General features: G+C 41.7%; 1 protein-coding gene and 1 long non-coding RNA gene across 2 annotated transcripts; one reads left to right on the forward strand and one right to left on the reverse strand.

Annotated features, from left to right (window-relative positions):
• The first annotated feature begins 9,960 nt into the window (after positions 1-9,960).
• Positions 9,961-11,788, forward strand: LOC120730608. Its single transcript, XR_005695158.1, has 2 exons — positions 9,961-10,664; positions 10,743-11,788. It is a non-coding gene; the product is annotated as an uncharacterized LOC120730608 (long non-coding RNA).
• Positions 11,789-19,675: 7,887 nt separating this feature from the next.
• LOC120730612 lies at positions 19,676-21,162 on the reverse strand. The gene is made up of 3 exons (XM_040027031.1): positions 21,009-21,162; positions 19,801-20,406; positions 19,676-19,687 (listed from the first exon to the last, which is right to left on the reverse strand). Exons 1-3 carry the CDS (start codon positions 21,087-21,089, stop codon positions 19,676-19,678), a joined length of 699 nt encoding a protein of 232 aa, XP_039882965.1. The 5' UTR covers positions 21,090-21,162.
• Positions 21,163-24,122: the final 2,960 nt, after the last annotated feature.

Raw genomic sequence — 24,122 nt, forward strand, 5'->3', positions numbered from 1 at the left:
GTTTCAATAGTATTTTTTCATATTAATGTAATTTTTTCATCTAATACAATCTATTTGTGTATGATTATCAGTTCAAAGAGGGGGAGAGGAAAGATGGGAAAGAACAAGGTCAGGAAGAATCAGGTAAGGAAGCAGACAGGGAGCAGTGACAGTTACAGCAGAAACTGTTAAACTGCTTGAGAGAGTTGATCACCAAACACTGATAGATTTGCCAACCTCAAGCTGAGGTGACGTTAAAATAAAAGAAACAATCTGCAGAGCCATGTTAGTCGTGTCTGCAGCGAAGAGCTTTTTATACATTGTACCATAGGCACAGTTGCCTCCATTTTTATAATTGTTTAAATTAATATTTTGTACATTTGTACATTTCAAGGACTATTTTTGGAGTGTATGTTTATGTATCTGTATTATATTATACGAACACTTTAAAAGTGAATGTCTGTCCAAAAAATCACTCAGTTTACTTTTTACTCACTATGAGCATCATTCATTATTCTCCCCAGTAATTAAGGTCAGGATATGTATGTTTTTATTCCAATCCATTCTTCTTTTGCAGCGTTTAAATAACCTTGATCAGATTTGATGGTTTTGTTACAAACTTTTCAAAAACTGTTTGATTAGAGTTTTATTTTTTTAGAATTGAATATTGATTTATTGATTAGCATTCAAATATCTCAGTGAAAACAGAATAAAGATCTACCACAAAGCAAGAAACCGAGACAAGGGTAATCAAAAGGTACTGGCTGAAGCATGTTTATTAAATTGTGTTAAAATGTACAAAACAGTGATGTCATGTTTTGAGACTTGATGAATTTAAGAATCTTATGATTTAATACAGAAATTTGCAGACTTGCACAGAGAGGGTAAAATTAGGATGACTGATAACAGAGACGAAGACAACAGACGACGAGGACAGGAAGGAACAGGGGTTTAAATGCACCAAGGAGACAGTCAGAGAGAACTCGGGACAACTGGAGGCATGTAGGGATGCAGGGACTGACAGAGACGGGGAAGACGTCTCATCGTGACGAGTAAAGTTTATCTTGCCTGGCTGGGCAGCTCTCTGGGTGCTCAGCACCCCAAAGCTCTGATCCTAGAATCACCCCTGGTTGAGATGCATTTTCTCTAAACACCGGGTCTCTGTGGCTTTTAAACACCTCAACACGCTGCACCAAAAACTGGTCCACCCCAAGGATCGGGTCCCCGACACAAACAGAGTAACATAGTGTACGCTGTTAAGTGCAGGAGGATTGTCAGGATTTATGCATCGGGGAAACCAAACAACCTCTGGCTAAGAGGATGGCACAACACAGAAGAGCCACCTCGTCAGGCCAGGACTCTGCAGTCTGTTTACACCTACAGGCCAGTGGACACTCTTTCAATGATGAGGATGTAACATCCTGGACAGGGAGGAACGCTGGTTTGAGGGCGGAGTCAAGGAGGCCATTTACGTGAAAAGGGAAAGACCATCTCTGAATGGAGGAGGGGCCTAAGGGTACATCTGTCACATCTTACATGCTGTGATTGCAGCCATTCCCCAGCTCTCTGTGAATGTGACTCATGGACATGGATCAGTGGTTGTTGATCAATGGTCATGAGAATTTGCATAATTAAGATTAAGGAACTGACCTCAGCCCCAGTGGGCTGGTTTCAGTCATTATGCAAATGTCCTGTTTATAAGATTGAAACCTGCAGTCAGCTGAGACTGAAGACATCACTTGATGATGACGAAATGTTTCTCCCACAAAACGCTGCGTCCAGATGAACACAACCAACTTTTGGAGACTCGTCTCTTGTACTGACTCACAGTTTTGTGTCTGTTGCAGCTGTTTCATCGGGCATGTTTGTTGTGACCCAGAGTCCAGATGTTTCTGTCATGGAGGGAGAGACAGTAAGCATCACCTGCTGCTGGACAAGAACGTTTGAAAGATTCAGAGTGGCCTGGCTGAAAAATCAAACAATAATTAAGAGAGAGACCAACGCAAATCAATCTCCAAGTCTCTGAAAAAGGAGGCAAAGACTCATCTTTGAACATTTCAAACATCAGAGGATTCAGGAACACACATCTGTAAAGTGACTGTGGAGATTCCATCTTTAACTGTGTCTAAAGGAAATGGGACCATCATCACAGTCAGAGAGAAGACGGTGAATAACAACAACAACAACCACACAGACTCCAGTGAGTGAACACGTTCAGTTTGGTGACCAACACGCCTCCAAAATATGTGAACATGTCGTCTTTTACAGATTAAACGCTGTCACATGAAAGTCTCGTCTGTCACATGTCTGTGCTGTTACCGTACACGTGGCAGCCTTTGGTCGTCTGAAGGGACGATTAATAAACATTGAATCCTCCAAACCAGAGCGATGAAACTACCTGAACGTCTGTCAGCTGAAAACCTTCAAACTTACAGACGTTTGTGACGACTGGCTTAGAAAAAACTTTACAAACTTGTTCAGCGTTTTTGGTTTTGTTTTAAAATTATCTGATGATTCCAAAAACACTGCTGATTAAAAATGAATGATTGACTTTTGACTGATTGTCTCATTTAATGAATTAATTAATACTTATCATAGTAAACTCCTCTGGGTTACCATAGTAACACGACCAGTAAAGATGCTTTGGCATGCAGACTGGAGCAGCAGGGATCAAACCACCGACCTTTCTATTGTCAGGTGACCTGCTCCACCTCCTGAGCCCCACTTCTCATGACAAATGACTTCCTTTTCCTTTTCTTTTATTCTCACTGACACTTGAGGATTGATCATGTTTGATTAGAGCTGCTGCTTATTCTGCAGCCACAGGATGTGCCGAGGCTCAGGGAGGGGCAGCCATGTGACCAGTTCGTCTGAGAGAAAGAAGACATCAAAGACGTGCTGTGGAAGAGCCAGATATGAATAATAACTCATGATTAAACACGTAGAGGTGTATTAACACACAGTGAGTGAAGAAGAAACACCCAGTGCATCATGGGAGTCCCCCAGCAGCCTACACCTATTGGGTGGTTGTTACATGTACAAGATTCAAACTTGTGATTTGAACTAAATAATTTCATGTTTCTGTGGTGAACATAATTAAATCATGTAGCATCTGCATGAAATTCAGACACTTAATTCTTGTTCTTGTTGAGATGACAGGATACAATCTAGTCAGAGTGGTTAGTTACCTGGACTCACGAAGTTCACAAGATCACATTAGATGTCAAACTGCAGGAAAATCGCTGGAGTTTTCAGCAGCAGACAACTACGCCCACAACAACAGATTTCTTTGAGTGTAACTAAGGGAGGATTCAGGGTCACCTGGTCCAGCCCTAACTATATGCTTTAGCAAAAAGGAAAGTTTGAAGCCTAATCTTGAAAGTAGAGATAGTGTCTGTCTCCTGAATCCAAACTGGAAGCTGGTTCCACAGAAGAGGGGCCTGAAAACTGAAGGCTCTGCCTCCCGTTCTACTTTAACCCTTAGATGCACACGTGGGGTCAAAAATGACCCCAGGGGTTGTTTTTCTCCAAAATCTTTAAAATGCAAAGTTGTAATATATTCATATTCCAGGTATTCCTCATAAAATATGTTTGTAACATGAGGCCATTTGCATTTTTATTTATTTTTTCATTAATTAAAAAAATGCAGTTTTTGTATCACTACCCCACTCTTCCACAAGTGGGGTTAAAAATGACTCCAAGCAGTTCCTATGGAATCTTCTATGAAACTTTCATTCTTAACAACTCTGACTGTTCCACTTACACTTCGGATGGATGAAGAATTAATTTTTGCACAGTAACGTACATGATTTATAGTCAGGGCTGCACATAAGTGGTCCACAGGTGTGCATTCGCTGTCAAAATATGAGCATTCCCGGAAATTCAGAGAATACACGCTTCTTTTGCGGTGGAGGAACACCTGTCACGGTCCTGGGTCTCCTGACCCAGCATTTTTAGTTATTTGTGATGTTTGTATTTTTGTACTTGTGTGAGTTATTCTATGGTTTCTAGTTTCGATCCCTTGCCCTTCATGTTGCTCTGTGTCCCCTCTGTTCTGTGTAAGTCTGTGTCTGCATGTTTGAGTTCCCCTCTGTGTCTCTCGGTTCTTAGAGTCCTCTGCCTTATGGTTTATGTCTCTGTGTTTCTTAGTTGCTGTCTCCACTGTGTCAAGTTCGCGTCTCTGTGTGATCCTTCCTGTTTTACTTTGAAGGTCCGTGTCTTATGTGAATGTGTCCTGCTTTGCTTGTCTCGTCAGTCCTGATTTCTCCCAGCTGTGCTCTCCTTCTGTGTCTCATTCTCCTCATTACTCCCCAGTGTATTTAAACTAGAGATGGCACGATACCACTTTTTTATGTCCGATACCGATACCGATATCATAAATTTGGATATCTGCCGATACCGATATGAATCCGATATAGTGTTTTTTAATCAACAAAACTGTTTTTTAAAATATCTTGCTGCATTTTGCAAGTCTGCAAGTTCATACTCAAGTTTAAAACAACAACTACACTAAAGCTATTCTGTTATACCTGTATACAAAAAAAATATTTCATAGTTCAGCAATACTGATCAATCTAATAAACTTAAACCTACACCATCCTCCCTATTCTGGTATTTTAAAGAGTACTTAGCGTAAATATTAAGCAACCTAACTAATAGGGTTCCAACTCCCAGCAACAACAAAAATAAATAAATAAAAAATAGGGAACCACCCCTCACGCGCCACCTCATGATGCTTAATCGACGTAATCAACCTTAATTTGATGCAGTGTGAAAAAAAATGCACAGAAATCAATTATTTTTCAAGAAATATTAAATAGATTCAACGTGCTGCTGTTGTTCAGCCGCTGGTTTCCTCTTTCTGGTGCAAAGTGGGCCAAAAACAAACCAGAGAGACGGAGTCGCGACAGAAAAGCCGATCAGCTGATCATTAAGCAGTTTCACGACTGAAGTAGCAGCCGGAGAGCGAGAGGCAGTCGCTTGTTAAGCTTAACGTGGGAATGCTTTACAAACATTCAGAGATGGACTTACACACTTGCTTTACTTCTCTCGGGGATAACTTTGTCGGAGATGAAATGCCGGGTTTGCTAGCGAAGCTCCACATGCTATCCAGACCACCGACAGGTCCCGCATGCCACAGCTGCTCTATCACGTGATGCATACTGCTCCGACGTGCTAACGTTCTGAGGTGAGTTACGGCGTGTTGCAAGTTTTGTGAGGTGCTTTCGTGATATTTAATGGATCGGATTACATTTTTTATTTTTCTCCGATATCCGATCCAGTAATTTAGGTCAGTATCGGACCGATACCGATACGTAATATCGGATCGGTCCATCTCTAATTTAAACCCTGTGTTTCTCTGAGTCAGTGTCGCGTCGTCCCTCTTGCTGTGTGTGAGTCTCCCCGTGTCTTCTGGTATGTGTTATAATTAGCATTTCCCAGTTTAGTTTTGTATTGCTTGTGTTCTGTTTTCCAGCAATAAAGCTGTGCTTTTGAGCTCAAGTTCTGTCCCCGTGAGTTTGCATTTGGGTCCAATCCCTGCCTGCCACACAGCGTTTCATGGCAACACCTAAGTAATTGCTTACAGAGCTTGCTTCTTGGACATCTTTAAGAGTTCTGAACAAATGTCTGTCCTCCTCCAGAACATCTAATGTACGCAAACGAGCGTCCCAACTTCTTATCTGGTGCGCGTCTTTTATTTTGAAAGCAAACGCGCACCTGCGGACCATTTATGTGCAGCCCTGTTTACAGTTTCCTGTGCATTTCAAACATTGTCCTTTCTGGGGGGGAGGGGGGTATTATCCAAAGTAACATGGCTGCTATGAGGCCAGCTAGGATCCCTGTGGCCCTACAAATGATCCAGGACGGATGGGATGAAGAGCCCATTGGAGGCATTGACTCAGAATCTAGGATATCTAAGATATAGAGGAGCCAGACTATTCCCCCCCCGAACAAGGCCAGTCAGATACAGAGGAGTCCTCTGAAGAGGAAATAAATATTGAGTCTAACAGAATAAGCCCCTCTTACTGCTCTAGCCACAATATTCTGAATTAGTCGGCCAGGGCTTGCACCTGGGTTTAGTACTTTCTCCCCAGTAAATGCATGGAAGATGTTCATGTCTGATAATTTAATAGAAGAGGTGCTGTCATACACAAACATGGAGGCACAAAGAGTAGCCACAGACAGGGGAAAGAGTGGAAAAATGTAATCAAACATAAGCTCCTGGCCTTCATTTGATTGACCATTCTTGCAGGAAGTGAGAAGAACTGGGATGTACCAGTCGGTGTGTTTTTTGGGAATTCTCTGCATAACCCATTGTACAAGGCCACTATGTCAATTCAAAGATTTAAAGATATTTGCCGTTTCTTGCACTTTGAGGACAAGAGGACCAGAGCCTACCGACTGAAAACAAACCACATGGCAGGTTTCTGCTACATATGGGGCCTGTTCCTGGTCAACTGCAGGCAGAAATTCATCCACAGTGATTGTGTTACAGTGGATGAACAACTTGTGCCTTTCAGAGGGAAGACCCAGCTTCTGCAGTATATGCAGAGCAAGCGTACAAAAGTGATACAAAAACTGAAAATTAATGAAAAAAAAAATAAAAATGCAAAGGGCCTCATGTCACAATCATGTTCTATGAGAAATACCTCAAATATGAAAATATTACAACTCTTCGTTTTAAAGATTTTGAAGAATAACAACAGAGTTTATAGCAAAATGCATTGTTTCTATTTGGGGTCATTTTTGACCCCACTCGTGGAAGAGTGTAGGTATTGGTAGGTTGTGCATCCAAGGGTTAAATACTCTAGGAACAACAAGTAGGCCTGCAGTGTGAGAGCAAAGTGCTCTAATAGGGTGATATGGTACTATAACAGGGGTCCCCAACTCCTGGACTCCGGTCCAAATCCAGACCCCAAGAGGATTTTGTCCGGATCACAAAGCAGTTTCTCATTTACCGCGTAGTTGGATATTTTCTTCCTGCCGGCTGCCGTGGCTGACTTTTGAACTGGCGCGACACGCAGCTATGCAGGTTAGCATCATGCTGGTCCACTCTCCCAGCCAGCTGTTGGCGGTAATGCACCACCAACTGCCAATAAAACGACAAAGAAGAACAAGCTATGTGGGTATGTGAGTTGATAGGTTACTATGTTGGGAGCTTGCTGAGTGGATGAGTAAAAGAAGATGGCGTTGTCAAAAATACTTATAAAGTTATAAAGAGTGGAAGTCTGAAGAGCTGATATGAAATCAAACATAAGAACTTCAACCAAAGCTGTGCGCCTGGGTCTGACGGTAGAACAAGAAGAATAAATGAGGTATGAGCGGCTACACGGCTGATAACAGTCTGTGACAGCACAACAGCATACGAGTGTTCACTGTGAGCACGGTGGATTTTAGGAGGACACAAAAAGACTTTCACTGACTGGAAAATGATAAAGAGTGAAAGGAAGCTGCAGCAGAAACACTTTTTAGTTTGGAAGAGAAACAATGTAACACTTTTAGATGGAAACAAAGTAAAGTGCAACAATTTACCTTCAATAAAAAATAAATTAAATCCTTACTAAAACTATAAACATTTGAACCGTTTGATACTGAAAAATAAAATGAAATAAACTCCATAAACAATCAAAATGAATTCAAACTGCTCAGCAACATTAACTCAGGAGCACAATATATGAAACACTTTAACCTACAAAACAAAAACGAATCAAAGAGTTTGTGCTGATTTCTTTCTTTGATCAAAATAACAAAGTCAGCATTAATGGCTCCGACGAGCACGTTTTGCAGTGCACAGCTTTTCAAAGCAGCTTTGAAGCAGGATCCTGCAGCTCTCAGCTCCCGCTCAGTGTTTAGCTGGGACCTGGACTTGGTCTGCAGCAGCAACAGAGAAGCCTCACAAAGATGAGACTAAAGGAAGAAGAACGCCCAGAGCCTGCTGCCCTCAGAGTGGATACTGCTTCTCTACACTCAGCCAGAATCCACTCAGTGTCTGTGATGTGAACTGCAGTCTCAGTGTGGAGTCAGACGTCAATGAACTGGTTCTGCTCTGCAAAGCTGAAACCAGTTGGAGCTGGTCATGCTGGGAACTGTTTTCATGGAAGTCCTTTTAAAAGTATCCCATCAGTGATGAAATATGCTGCTTGATATATGGAGTCACTGAGGCGGCATCATCGTCAGTAGTGTCAACAAATTCATGCAGGTTCTCCAATGAATCTGTGTCTCCTTCATCGAGTCTCCTGCCCCACACTGCAAGCTTTCCAGTGACAGAGCTGATCTTGTGACCTGAGGGAGGTTTTTATCTTCCCCTTGAAGCTGTAGATTTACTTCATTTCCAAATATGTCACTCAGGTAGGCCAGTTTTGCCAGGAAGCTCTCATCACTAACTCTGCGACTTCATATTTGTGCTCCTGCTCCAAAAACATCTGATCTGCTCTCTGAGCTCAAAAACTCAGGACAAGACTTTTCCTGGTGACAGCCGCCTGGCTTCACTGTGAAACAGCACAGCTTGATGTTCGGCTCCATCTCCTCACAGACAGCAGAGACACTTTTGTTTTTACTGGTCTGGTCTTTATAAAACCGACTACACCAATAATTTCACTCATAACCTCACTGAATTAAGAGGAAAGCTTCTCTCAGTGTGAAACACTCCAGCAGAGGGCGCTGTTAAGTCCTTATTGTAACACAGTTACTGTGTGCAGTTAGACTTCATACATAATCTGCACTTATTTCCATCAGACATGCTGTCAGTAAATGATTGGTTTCTATTGATTCTACTTCCTGTTGACTAGTTTGATGACAGTGAAACAATCACAGCTGATTGTGTGATGATGTAAACTGTCACTGTTACATTCAGTGTGTGTGACATAATGTTAGTGCAGGCTGATAACAGCCTGGTTCTGTTAGAAACACATGAACGTGTCCATAGATCAGTGTGTGTTTAACATGAGAGCTTCAGCCCTGCTGATGTGTTAAATAAAGACATGCAGGAAAACTGATGAGACTCTGAAATAACTCTTTATATTTATAATGTAACTCTGCATCAAAAGAACAACAAAGGATCCCAGACAGGTTTCTGTGAACAAAGACCATTCTGATGTTTCTGTGTTTCTAACAGTTTGACATTATTAGTAAACAGACTGCAGTGAACAGCATTTATAAAGAGCTTATATATAAAGATATGACAGCTGTTTGACAAGTTTATCACTCTGTGTTTGGACCTGATCAGTCCAGCTGTTTACTTGAAACATGTTCATTTACCTGTTCTGTTATATTCATGTTCTTGTCTCTGTTGAAAACACATTTTAATGTCCCTCAGATTTTTCTCCCAGATGAATAAATATAAAAATGACACAAACTGACTGCAGCTACTTTTTGTCCTTTCTGTCAAAAACCTTCATGTGACTCATGAGAGACACGTTTCAGCTGTTTGTGACAGATCAGAGGCCAACAAGTCATTTATAACACTTTCCATCATTGTTTAAAGTTCTCAGTGTTTCTGTGTTGCTGCGTATAGGATCTCCCAGCATCATCACTGTGCTGTCCAATCATTGTGTGCGAGGTTACCCTTATAGTGCGATGTGTGTTTGCACAAAGAGAAGCATGTGTGTCAAATATAAATAAGCACAGAACAGAAACAGCTGCTCGTTTCTTCTGTTTAGAGTCAAGTTAGTGTTTTGTGTCCTTGTTTGAGGCCTATTGTCAAGCAGAGGTGTGTGTAACTGCACTGGTCTGTTATATGTGTGAAGTGTGTGCTTCTCTTCAGCATCATCTTTGTCACTGCTGATTCCTTTGTGTCATCATGTGTTGAGAAGAGAGAACAGTTATAACGGAGGAGCAAAAGGAAGCCCTGAAATCTGCATCCAACAAGGAAGTGTTGGCTCACCAGTGATCCCAGCAGAGCCACTGGTTTGGCTCCAGTTATTCTAGATTCAATGATGTTGTTCCTACAGATACATGTTTATTGAATTTTATATGAAGCAGAAATGGTGTCATCAGGAGAAGAAGAGGAGAACAAGTCCGGCGAGGAGGCAGCAGCTCTTAAAGATGAAACAGCAGCTCAGCCCTGAGCTCAGAGAGCTGCACATGAAAAAGCTCCTCAAGCAAATCCTGTCAGAGGTTTGTCATCAACAGGAGGAACTGTTAACATCATAGGATGAAGGATGCTGTCAGCTGGATGAAGAAGGTTATTTAATGCAAACGTTCACACTGAAGTCAAACTGTTGTCGTGTTGAACAGATTCATGTACTGATCGTCTCCAGAATGTTAGAAGAGCTTCAATGAATCATTAGAAACAACTTACAGCTGCACAGCTGTGTCAAACACATCTGTGTGTCATTGTGGGATTGTTGTGTTTCTACATGTGACACACGTCTAAAACATGCACACAATCTGAACACAAACAGGGACTCATTTGTTCCCACAGCCAGATGCTGAGAGCCATTTCCTTGTAGTCCTGTGTCTACATATATGAACCATTAGATGTTATTGGGATGATTGTCAGCTCTGATAGTTTCATGTGTGTTTAGCTGGACGCTGTTTGATCCTCGACATGTTTAAAGGTGTCCAGTCCTGAGACACTGGGGCTGGAAACAGCTGTGATGTCATTGGACTGTCACACAGACAGAAGTGCATGAAGTGAGCAGCCGAGGAGCCGCTGATGTTTTGGATTCAACAGCATTTGAAAGGTCGACACAGACACATTTGCACACAGAAAGCTGAATCTGTCATATGCCACAGTGAACTCACTGTTCAGTGTTTTTCAGGAAGCTTCTTAACTGCCTCTGCTGCCAAACAAGCAGCTGATGTCCTTGAGAAGAAGCTGAAGAAGTCTTCAACAACAAATACAGGAAGTGGACTTTCAAATACTAGATTCACTTTAGACTCACAGAGAAATGACTCAACCAGCTGTGTTTGATTGACTCCTTTGACTATATGAAAGGTCAGTGTGTGTCTGCACACAGACTGTTGTGTTGGACTGTTATTCAGTTGTCTGCTGAATGTTTTCAAATGTCTGCATCTCAGCTGTGATGAGGCTGGGGGTCATGGGAGGCCACCGTAGCAGCCTCTTCAACATCATGACATCATCATAAATGCTGCTGGACTGTCTGATGGGCTGACGGTGAAAAAGCCGTCGGGAAGGAAACAGAAGACATTTCAGAGGCTGCAGCAGATTTCTTTGATTCGGGGCCTTTTTCAGCTTTATTGGACAGAGCAGTGAAGATAAGTGACAGCAAAGCAGAGAGAAAGGGGGCGTGGCCCGGGTCAAAGCCAGGCCAGCTGCTCTCCACCTCGTGGCACATGGTCACCTGCTCATCCTAGTGAGCTCCACCAGCAGCCCTTTCACACACTTTACACTGTCAAACACTGTGTGTGGACCTCAGCTAACAACAGGCTACATTTAAGTCTGGACTACATGCTTTTATATTGAGGAGATTTTTCACTGTTTTTATTCCATCAGCAGCTCAACATCATGAGCAGCTTTGACATAAAGACATCAAACTCAAGCTGACTTTAAACTACTTTTAATACAGGGGCTCAAAAACAACAACATCTTTATTATATATCAGGACAGAAAGTCATTTCATCTCAAAGGGAAACAGCTTTATTTGGAATAACCAGCACTATCAACTGGTTTGGGATCTCCACCAGTTTCATGTCTTTGCAGCTTCTCCAACAAAGTTCCTGTAAAATCAGCATGTTTGTCTTTATTGGTTTGATAGTGATTGATTATTCAGTCCCAATCTGCTGTCATCTAAAGAACAAAATGATGTTTCTATGAGTCACAAAGCTCCAGATGTTGTCGGCTTCACAAAGAAAACAAAGAACTTAAACACAAAGTGTTTGGAGCCAAAATGTTCCCAAGCTGCTCTTTTTGAAATGGCAGAGGTACAGTGGTGTCTAACAGCACACTGTGGAAGGCAAACATGTTATTGTTGGATGAAACTTCATGAATCCTTTGTAGATTTGAGCTGTTGGAGCCTTTCTTTTCTCTTCAGGTGTACAGATGCTGAGGAGGCAGGTGAAGCAGGTGGAGCTGTTGTGATGCTGGCAGAGGGTGTGTCTTAGTAACTCTGTGAGGCAGAACTGGATCCAACATTGTGGATGTGTTGATGTTGGAGCCATTAAGAGTCTCTGGCCACACTGTAGGATTTCCCTTTGATCCACTGTGGGGGCATTTTGGAGTCTGTCAGTGAAACTCTTCATGTTTGTGTTTGACTCCAGTTTATAGAAACAGAGAAATGTGTCATGCTTTTGTTCGGCCTCCACAAATACACACATTTGTTCATTGGTTGGACTTTTTGGAAGGAGACACATTGAAAACCATGTTAATAAGATCTTGTTGTTTCCTGTGGATCCGACACAGAGAGTGGACTTCAGACAGAAAGCGTGGAAGAGATTTTAGAGGCCGTGTGTGGCAACAGGAAGTTTCTGTGTGTTTGCTGATCTTACATGTGGAAAACAACACGTGATGTTTGTGAAGTTCTACAATGATCATTGTTCTCACAGCATTTTGAGTGGGAACAGTTCAAACTGGGAGTAGTGGGAGTTATTTACTGATTGAAACAAGCTGAATGTTTCTGTGACGATGAAGATCAGCAGCTCAGCTGATCAATGACATCTATCAGTCGTTTCATGAGATGAAGTCATCAGCAGACATTTGTTCTGACTGTGTGATGATGTCAGAACGTCAGGGCTCTGCTTTAGTCACTGCTTGATGATCATTGGCTCATTGTTGAATCCAGGGGCCCAGTCTGACCTCTGACCTTTGCTGCAGGTCTTCTGTGTTATCTCCACTTTCATGTCTGATCTTCTACTTGTAGTCCTGTGTCTATATATACAGTGGTTTTCAAAAGTATTCGTCCCCTTGAACTTTCCCACATTTTGTCACATTACAGCCACAAACATGAATCAGTGTTATTGGAGTTCCAGGTGAAAGACCAACACAAAGTGGTGCACACGTGAGAAGTGGAACCAAAATCAGACATGACTCCAAACATGTTTTACAAATAAATAACTACAAAGTGGGGTGTGCGTAATTATTCAGCCCCCCTGAGTCAACACTTTGCAGAACCAGCTTTTGCTGCAGTTCCAGCTGCCAGTCTTTTAGGGTCTGTCTCTGCCAGCTTTGCACATCTACAGACTGAAATCTTTGCCCATTCTTCTTTGAAACAGCTCCAGCTCAGTCAGATTAGATGGGCAGCGTTAGTGAACAGCAGAAATTGAAATTGCAGTGAAGTCAGCTAGAAACTTAGTGACGTGGACATCATGCAAAGACTGCCAGACTCTGTAATACTGCAAATGATCAGTGACTCAGGTTAACACTAAACTTTAAACGGCACCTCTGTGTCTCTGTGTGCTGAACATCTAGGATTGAGTCAGGCTGCATCAGCTGAAGCTGTTATTTGTATATATCAGTATTTTTTATTCAGGTGTGGGGAAAATACGTAAGACTGCAGTGAAGCGATGCACCAGAGTAATCCCTGGCCAAAGGTATCGTACTTAAATCAGACTACTGATCCAGCCACATCAGCCTTTTGTGAGGTCTGTTTAAAGTTGACTAAAAGTGAACTGCAGGTTCCTGAGAGGTGGACTGTGAGCACAGAAACACATGTTCATACATACAGCTGCAGCAAACTTACATTAATTTTAAATAGATTTGTTACTCTGATGTCTGTCTCTGTGTTAGTCCTCTGACAGACTGGTGACCTGTCCAGGTGTGCTCTACCTATGACTACTGGGACAGGCTCTAGCCTCTGTAATAGAAATGTTATATATATATATATATATATATATATATATATATATATATAATCCTAAATGTAATCCTAAATGTATATATATATAATTTTTTTATTTTTTTTATTTTTATTTTTTTTTATTTTTTTTTATTTTTTTTTACATACATACATAGTTTTTCGTTGCCTTATGGTTCCAAGCGCTGTCACCAATCTTTGCATTTTGTTATTATCTCATGACACTTGTTTAATCAGCTACCATCTCTCCTGTGGACTTTTTAATGTCTACAGTCTCAGACCAACACAGCCCCGCCCTTCCCATATTAGATTCTTGATGAATGTGTGTTGTTGTTATTCAGCCTGGTTCAATGTGCCCCTTTCTAACTTTGAGCACCCGCCCCTTTAAACCTCTCTGCACGGCCCTGCACTGAACTCACTATCTTCTCCACCTAACAGCCTCCACATGTTCTCACTGTAATTTTCCCTCATGAATGAATTTATGCTGCACTAATGTGAATGTTTGCAGGGAAATCAAACGCATTTCACTCGCAGTACTCGAGCTGACTTACCTTTGATTGAATGACGACTTGTACGCGCTGAACTCCACAGACAAGGTACGAAATATGTCAGGCTACGTTCTTCAGGGTTTTCTACTCCACGGCCGTATTTCATACGGGTCCACATTTCCAATGCACGCTATTTTCTGCAAGTACCGCCGCTTCGCCTCTGGACGCAATCGGTCTCTATACAGTCCGTTCTCTTTTGAGCTGCTTTTAAGCATCTTGTAATCGTCGTTCCAACACAGTGTGTTTGTTTTGATTCGTAGACCTCAAAAATGGTGCCGCGCTGCCACAATGCATTGCGGCGTGACGTCAACTCCAAAGCCCTATCCACAGGTTTCTGTAAGAGTGTACGTAGGCTGCCATGACAGACCACTACTTCCGTTGTCCGGTTTAATACTTCCGGTTTCTCAAAGCGAGACCCAGCGTTCAGTCGTTGCTAACAACAAAATCAGTTACTTTGTGCGGTAATAAGTGGCTTTACCTGTTCGAAGATGAGCTCGGGTTCAACGTGTGCTGTCGTCGGCTGCCACAATAATTCAAGAAACTGAAAAACGCATTAGAAACATTTTTCCTTGAGCATCAACAACTTAGAAAGGCCTGTCCGTGCCCACCGCCCTACGCACTGCACTCTATGCCGCGGAAGGAGGATCGGAAACTAGCGTGGCTGGCAGCTTTAAGACTCAAAACACCCTCCAAGAGAGTTTATGTTGCTCCTTTCATTTTATCGATAAAAAAGCCCACAGAGCTACACCCCGACCCGGAGCTTTATCTGGGCTATGACCGACCCCCCACCGAAGAAAAGAAGAAAGCTCACTCGGACCACTTTGAGTGTGACAGCTTCCAGTAAAAACGAACAAAAACACAGTAGTGTGACTCCTTAATCACAGCCTTTGACCAGTCCAGTGTTTCTGTTTCAGTGATTTAAACATTGTGATATCCAGATAAGTGATATACCTTCCACAGAATAGCAGCCGCATGACTACATGATCTCCCTAATCTGGCGATACAGGAACAGCCGACTGTCTCCACTACTCCACTTTCTCTTAGCATTGCCCATGCTAAGTGTTTCGCTTGATTAATACTCTGGCTCGGCTCTACAGCTGCTTTAAGAAAATAAAGTCGCCTTGTTTGTTTGAGCAGTACTTTATCAATGTTGTTGCTGTGCAGGTAATTATACGCCTCGGTGCTCTTATAATTACACAATTCCTCGCCATCAACGCCTTCGGAAAATACAAGGTAATTAATACTGTTGATGTAGCTAACATCGGGCCATAGTTTCATGTCATCTACCCACTCCGTGAGAAGTGACGGGTGAGGCCCTGCAACTGAACTGTCCTCGCTGCTTTTTAAAACATCTCTACTGTGTATCCGCCTTCGATGTGTTGCCATTTACTCCAGGTAAAAGAAACTGCAGTGAGAGAAATCTTAATCAACAGTGAAGGTGTAACCCCGCAACTGTCAACAACAGCGCAAGCGGAAGTATAAAACCGACTTCCGCTATGAATCGGGGTAATGGCGCGAAATCAGAAATACTGTGGATAGAACATGTTCTTTTTCATTGTCAAAATTATCAGGAATAAAGAAGAAAACTGATTCAAAACCTGTGGAACCTGCCAAAAAGCAAGTTTTACTGCAAAGGATTTCTAGATGTGAAGGTTTTGTGGCTTTTTTCAGTTTCTAAAACAAACTAATTTGTACAGAAGGATATGAAGATGTATATGTCCGATAGTGGGGTTTTTTTTTTTAGATTTAATATATTCATTTATCTCTTCACTTAATTTTTCTTTCTTTCTTTCTTTTTTTTTTTTGGCATGAGCGATTTCCGGTCCTCACTCCAAGCCAGTTGGTGGCGGTAATGCACCACATGTTCTATCACAGCTGCGTCCGAGAGGACAGGAAACGTCTGTATGCGTCTGCAAACCAGGTAACTACACTCAGCTGAGCCTCTCTGCTAGTCGTTATTAGTTGGGGGGTTTTGCGTCACTTTCTCTCGGCTTGATAAAGGGCTGTATAGAAATCTCTGGTACGTAACAAGTGACGTCATTTTTAGGGAGCGTCGCAGAGAAGTGAGGCTGTTTCTTTGTTTTTGTCGAGTTTTGATTGAAGACATGTTTTCAGTCCGTTTTTTTACTCGTTTGTTTTTTCATTATTAACTTTACATTATCACAGAGAACAAGAAGGCGCTTTGTTTGTCACATTCACCTTAGTTTCATTTTTAAACTCAACACTATCATATAGTGTTTAGGCTTAGAATCAATATACTGAGTGGCAAGCAAATAACAGATAAAGACCATTATATTTCCGGTTAGTTGACAAAATTAATTCTATTTTAACAGCAAAGATTTTTTAGATTTATGTTTTGTTTGTTTTTGAAAGTCACAAACTTGTTTAAGTAGATTTGATCTCAAGTTGGATTTTCCATAACCGTTTTAACAATGACATATTTTTCTAGGTGATAAATGGCTGAGATGGCTGCAGCTGTACGTGTGAGGTACCTGCATATTTCAAGATGAGTTTGCAGAGATGTTGGTGCTTACAGACATCACACTGCATTTTGTGATTTCGTAGCTATTGTTGTGATATTTTGGAGCTTCCCATGATCACCGTGACAGTCATTCATTTTAACATAACCTTTCTATTCCTTTCAGGGATCCTCATTTTTTTGGTGAGGAAGATCAGCAGCTGTGTCGACAGGCAACAGGTAACGGCATGCTTTTCTGTTAGTACTGTAGACCTTGGTCTGGTGCTCTTTTTTAGTTTTACACAGTATTTTCACTTGCCGAAGTGTAAAAAGCTTCAAGGAGAAACAAACTTTAGTGAGTTCTGCAAAATGATTCCCACCATTGCACACTCTGCCAGCCTCCAGTGTGCCCTTTTTTTGTCCTTTAACTGAAGAAAGTCGGTATCAGAACATATGAGATAAGTGAGATCCTCATTTTGCCTGCTTATTTCAAGATACAACATTTTCACAAACTGCTGTAGGATAACCTTGCTATTTGTCTTTTCCAACACTTCTACATTCATCCATATTTCCTTGCCTTGTCTGCTTCTTTCCAGGTGAAAAGTACCTGAAATGGGTGAAAGATTTTGTTTCCAAAAACAAAAGCATGTGCGTTCACCTGAAGAAGCCAAGTGGTGCTGACCTGTGGATAGAAGAGCTTGAGAACACCAAATACGACGGGGATGATGATGAAGTTAACGCCTGGGGAAAATTCTACCTTCCCGAGATTGTAAAAATGCAGCTTATTGGTGTGGTGAAGGGCACCTCATGTCCACGTGACGAGCTTGTGCTGATGACGTGTGAGGACAAAAAGCTGTACGGCTATGACGGAGAGGAGCTGCATCTGCTGGCTTCCAGTTTCCTGGAACTATGTGACAAAACGATAGAGTATCCAGCATCCAAGCGCTACTACAATGGAGAGGCCTTCAACGATATGGTGAGAAGTTAGACTGCTAAGAATAAGACTGGGGATGCCTAGTGTTAGAGATCAATCACCTGAGCTTTTCTTTGTATTGTTGTGTGTTCTGTTTAGACTGAGGAGGACTGGAAAAAGGTTAAGATGAGTGATGTGGGGAGGAAACTGCAGGAAGAACATAAAAAGCTGGTAACTGAAACCCAGTCAGCGTTCGTCAGCCTCATATCATAGGTGGGTATTGGAGCTGAGTATCATCACTGATTTCTAGAACCTGTTCAATTCCAATTCACAAGGTCCCAATTAGATTCCATTTAGTTCTTACTCAGAGAGTCAGAAACATTATAATTCTGATCATTTATCAGTACTGACACTTGTGAAACTTCATCAGAGGTGTGAGCATCACAGCAGATGCTTTTGTGTCAAAGTAACTGAGGACAAAACACAAAACCATGAAGGAGATTTTCCTGGCCAAGCTTTTTACAGTAGATAACCTTAAAAATATTATTCTGCAGTAGAACAAAAGCAGACGAAAACCACGACTCAACAAATGTACATTGGCTGATGCTGCTGAAGTGATTCAGAGGTTTTAATAAAAGAGGTTTTAATAGAGACACAGCTAAGCATTTTGCAGTTTCACTTAATTTGAAAAAATAAAAAATAAAATTTGGTATTGAACAGCAGAAATGAGGCTGTCTTGTCGGAAGTCATTAAAAATAAAAACCGGCGGCCAACAGCACTGTAAGCAACGGTAGACTGCTTCATAACAAGCAAGCGAATAATGCCAAAAACAGAGATTTGAGATGGGAAACTGTGTTCTTAAAGTACACTGAGAGAGGGAGAGAGCTGTGCTGTGTTGTTTTTCTGTGTGTGTTTTAATGGTGGTGGAAGCAAACCAGCAAAAGTAAGAAGGAATTCATGACCATGTTTATGTCAAGCGAAATGTGTCTTCTTTTGCTGCTGGTTCGGTTAGAGAGAGACAAAACGTGCAGCTTCAGGATCTGAGCACTCTGCTTTCAGCACCAACGGCATCACAGCTCAGACTTAGATTCAGGATTAAGCCCTTTATGTTTGACTGTAGTGATTGTAGCTCTGTCCTTGTTATTAATCGCTTTAGTAAAACACAGCTATTGTTTGCTGGGATGTGTATATACTTGACAGTTTGTATCTCAGAGTTATCAAAGACACTGTGGATAATCATCAAGAGATTGTTGTCCTCTTAATAATGACCTATTTGATTGTTTGTTTTTTCTTCTTCTTACAGATTCTGGTATTTGGCCAAAAGAGAGCTTCACAATTCTTGGCTTCATCTGTGGTAGAAAAATTACTAAAGTTATGCAACACTCTCTAAAATTAAAGCTATGCAACGCTTTAACATGAATGGCGAAGGAGTGTATCTCTTTCACTGTCTCTTCCTGTCCTCTTCTCAGTCTTTGTTGTGGCACCTCTGCTATGTGTTACAGGAAGCACTTGGAATCATGTTCAATACAAAAACACCAAACTCGTGGGATAGCCCTAGCAAGCAGTTGGTAAAAACTAATTAAAACTGATATATATCAGTTTCACCTTCTAGCTGCAAAAGCACGTTTCTGCAAAAGCATGCAGTTTCCTGTCAGCACCTTTTGGCACAGAGTGTACTCAGAGTTAGGCCTTTCTTATATAAAGCAATATAATCAGCATATAAACATTTAAGATGATGAATTTAAACCTCAACAGTAACTGCTATAAATATTATAACTACACATGTAGTGCTTTTGCTTAAGTAAATTATAGTTGGGATCATAATAAGAAAACATGTGTTTTTGTTTTCTGTGTACCCTGGGTACAGACCAGTATAAAAATGGGATTCTTCCCAATAAATGCTGTCTAATAATGCTTAATATTGCATTAAACACTAGATATGTAAGCAAACAAACAAAAACCCATAGAAGCCAGTTTTAATGATTAAATGTGACGATTACATGGAGATGGAAAGTAAACATGCTTATACACGTCTCTGTGATTACAGAAAATCCACACAGATGCTGTCAGAGCAGAGAATCTTTGATTTATCAGAATGATGAATGCAAATGATTTCATCTCACTCTTGTTCTGGGTTGTAAAGTTCACCTGTCCAGTTAAACCGAATCCTTTGCAGCACAGTTCTAAGAACCCATCAACCTCATCCTCAGCTCTCTGCCTGTTATCCTTCTCAGCTGAGTATTCATCCACACGTGTTTCAACTTCTCTCTCATTTTCAAGCAAATTGCTCAGGCTCTCAGCTTCAGCACAGTTACCATATGGCCACTCTCTGAGGTCTTCTGTGTTCAAGCCAAACAAATTCTTACATGATCTGCAAGGCTTCATTCTGGCACCATCACGGAGACAAAAAGCCTCACACCTGATATTTCCAGGTACTTCAATTGTTCCATCAAAGTAATCTTTCTGGACTGTGTTTGGATAATAGGTCATCACCGCACCAGATACATATTTATGCCATTTGCTAAGACAGGAGGCAGCAATCATAATTTTCCCAGCGTTAGGACCTTTGGTGGACATGGAGACTCCGCAGTACCTTTCTGATTTGTTGGTTTGGGATTTTTGAGAAATGCAGATGGTGGACGAGACGAAAGCGGTTTTTTTTTTATTGTTCTCTTCTAAGTCCAAGTCTGTGATGAGATCTTGCAGACTCTGCTTTATTTGCTCTTCATTCTCCGAGTTATTTTGCAGGACGATCTGAAAACAGTTACCGATCTGGTCAAAGTGTTGCACCTGATTATATCGTTGTTTTTCATAGAAAGGTGATCAACATGTTTGTTTCGCTGCTTGACTTATTTAACTAGGACCATTGGATGCTTTTGATTTAGACATTTTAAGATAGGGGGTGAAACATGTCGCACAAATCTGTTTAATTTTAAATTAATAAGCAAAAATCCATCTTTGTTCTCACTAATTTATAATTAAATTTGCTAATTGACCTTTTTTTCCTATTTTGCTATGCCGGGCTGTCAAAACACGCTGAATTTAGAGTCTTTGAGCTGACTTAACAGATCCAGCAGCTACACAGTGACAGCATCATATACGCCTTGAAGACTGTAAGCATCTCCAATAATGAGTCTGTTAGACATTATTTAGAACTAACAAATTCTGAAGCAAGTCTCCAGCTCTCCTGCAGTCTCTGTGTTTGTTGGACAAGTATAGCTAGAAGCATATGTTGAAGTATAAAGTACAGTATGGATTTTCTTTGGATTTCTCAGTAAAAAAGCACTTTGCATTATACTTTCCTAAAACCTGGAAGTTTGTCAGATGGACTGAAAATGTGAGAAGAGTTATCTTACCATGTCGAGCACACAGGAGAAGGGACTTCGCCTGGGAAGCTGAGTCGAATACAACTTAAAAGGCCTGGGATATCTTCTCATTACAAAATCCAAAACAAAAGGATTAGGGAAGATTTCTTCTGGAGAAAAGGGGATGTTGTTGATTTTGCCCAGAAAACATATTTGCTTATTGTTAGTAGTGATAAACAGGACTGTCTTAAAAGGGTTTATGGGGGACAAAAAGGGATTGGGACGGGGGGTAGATCTGAGCCCAGCATTGACCATCATCTCCTCAGTGAATTTCAGGTGTGGGGAGGAGGGAGAAAGGGAGGGGGAGGAGGGTGATGGCCTGTCAGGGGTTTGGGGGACTGGGGAAGGTCGTGGTCCCTTGTCCTGGTCGTTGGTGTTGTTGAGAGAGTTGGAGGCAAATAGGGACCCCTCTTCTTGCCTCAGATGTCTCTCCTTTCTGAGGCTCTTCCTCAGATGCCTCAGATGTCTCTCCTTTCTGAGGCTCTTCCCGGGTGGGGGCAAATGGAGCTCCTCCTCAAGGTTTCTGCTGGGCTTTGTCTGTTCTTGGAGTACTGTTTGTTCCTCTTTATGAGATAACTCCTCGTTTATCTCAGCCTTGGCACCAAGCACAGATGGATGACGTATGGAATAAAACAAGTTGGAGGTGAACAGTTTCACCCCTGACTTGTTAAAATTAAATCCATTTGCTTTGAACAGATGCCTGCGTTCCCAAAAAATATTAAAGTTGTCGATAAAATGCACTGAGTGGTCAGCACATGCTGATATAAGCCATTTATTCAGTGTAAACAACCTGCTGGATCTCTCGTCTCCTCCTCTGACCGGCGGTACAGGTCCACTGATGAATACAGCTGCATTCAGAGAGTTTACAGTATTTAATAATCCAGTAAAGTCCCGTTTCAGAACCTCCGACTGTTGTTTGGACACATCGTTTGACCCTGTATGCAGAACAATGTTTGTCACAGTTGGATATTCATCTGCAATTTGAAGAAGTCTCTCCTTCAGGATGTTGACCATATCGTTAGGAAAGCAGAGGACTTTAGTGTTCTTACCGCACATCCTTTGTACATCCTTTACGGCAGAGTCACCCACAATCAGCGTTTCAGGCCTAGCCTTTAGCTTTCCCTGTGGCCTTTTACTTTTCAACAGATTTTCAGACCTTATTTCGCTGCTTTTAGATGGATGGTTGTCCGATATAGATCCAGGGTCCTTTGATAGTGGAGCAAATCTGTTCTGCAGTTTCACATTCAGTTGTTTTGGAGGTTTGTTGTTAACCTTCCTATTCACGGTTGTCCAGTCCTGTTTCCTCCCGTATACAGGGGTAGAAGAGCTTCTCTGTCTCGTAGGAAGTGAAGGCCAGTCGGTTTCAGAGATTTCAGCTCGCTGTGACCTGCCTGTGGTACGTCCTCCCCATTCCAGGAGACATGATTTATGTCTTGGTTTTGCACCAAGACAGTCCAAGGGGGGATTATCACTTGAGGATTTATAATAATGCACAGAGTCTACTTTCTTGGTCATGTTATCTGTGCTCCTTAGCTGTGTGCTAGCTTGCTCATCGCCATTGTTTTGAATCAAAGGCAAGGTTGTTTCATTTCCACACAGTCCATTTACCTCCACGTTTACTTCTAAGCGATGAATTTTTGTCTCCAGTACTGCAATCTTCTGCAGGAGGCTGTGGTAGTCATCTGTGGAGAGGGAAGGCATCTTGTTGCTAGTTAGCCTAGCGGTTAGCACCTTTCCAGGCTATTGAGGCTGCTCGGTGCCCAGACGCTGTAATCAGGCTTCAGCTGTGTCTAGGCCACAGACACACGGAGCGCTGAGGACAAGGTAACCATAAAATGTTGCTGTTTCTGTTAAGAACACTTTAGTCCTAATGATCTACAAGTGTCCAGAAGTTATCGCAGGTAAGCTCACACGGAAAAAAGGGAAAAAATCAGCATAAAAATCAATAAAAATCAATATAAGAAGCAAAGCATTCAAGAGCAAAGAGATGAAGCGTTTTAAGACGGTAAGAACAATAATAACATGTTTTAGTCAGGTGATCCATGCAGAGCAGATCCATGTGACCAAACACAGCTGGATCACATGTTTCCTCTCCTGGAAACAGAAACATGTATAAAGACTCATGTACCCACTGAGCCCTGCTCTCAGATCTGTGAGGCTTTAACAAACAACAGTTTAAAGTCATGTTTAGCATCTTCTGTCAGTGTGGAAGGTCACACACTTTCCTGAGTGTTGAACCCTGAACTACTGGCTGTTCATGTCAGCCTGGACATAAATACAGACCTGCCTGCTGTCATAGACCCCAGCACTCACATATTACTTATAAGTGACTCATATGTATATATATGCATGTATATATTGTGTATGTTGTGCTATTTCTTACTTAGTGTGTTGTGTCTTTGTTCCTGTTTGTGCTGCAGCACTGTAACCTAAATAATTTCCCCTGGGATCAAAAAAGTCTTCTGATTGTGATTAAATGAAACCAGTCAGAGCAGAGGACGGTGATGTAAGGAATGGGATTTTAATCAGCCAGTCTCCTTTAACTCTCAGCATCACAAAGTAATGTGGTAACATCTGGACTGATGTGTTTACTGTCAGCTAGTTTAAATGCTGTAGGCTGCAGCCGCTGCTCTAACACTATAACTGTAACAGGGCTCAGTGCTGCTTCTAACAGTCTGAGCTGCTTCAGGCTTTATTTGTGAGGAGCACAGCAGCTTACAAACACGTGGCTGGGCCTGGACCCAAAGGAGTGTTTGTTAAAGCCTGCAGTGAATCCAGCAGCAGAATGATGGAAATGCAACACAGCAATGATGAAGAGGAGCAGCATTAAAGCCAAAGTCCAGTTCATACAGTTAGGTCCATAAATCAAATAAGGGAAAATAAAATGTTGTTGGATGCACCTGTCTGCACCCTTGATGCTCTCTGGTCGCTATGGTAACGCGTAAACATTTCTTTCAAAATAAGACACACGACTACAACACGGGAAAAGACCCAGGGAAACGAAGTTATCGATAAAAACCCTGAAAACCATTGTTGGATTTATATTTTATCATTGTCATTGTTATTGGGGAATATCTGACCATATATGCTCAGAGGTGTAGAACC

Source organism: Simochromis diagramma, unplaced genomic scaffold (genome assembly GCF_900408965.1).
Source record: "Simochromis diagramma unplaced genomic scaffold, fSimDia1.1 OVJJ01000291.1, whole genome shotgun sequence".
Taxonomy (NCBI): domain Eukaryota; kingdom Metazoa; phylum Chordata; class Actinopteri; order Cichliformes; family Cichlidae; genus Simochromis; species Simochromis diagramma.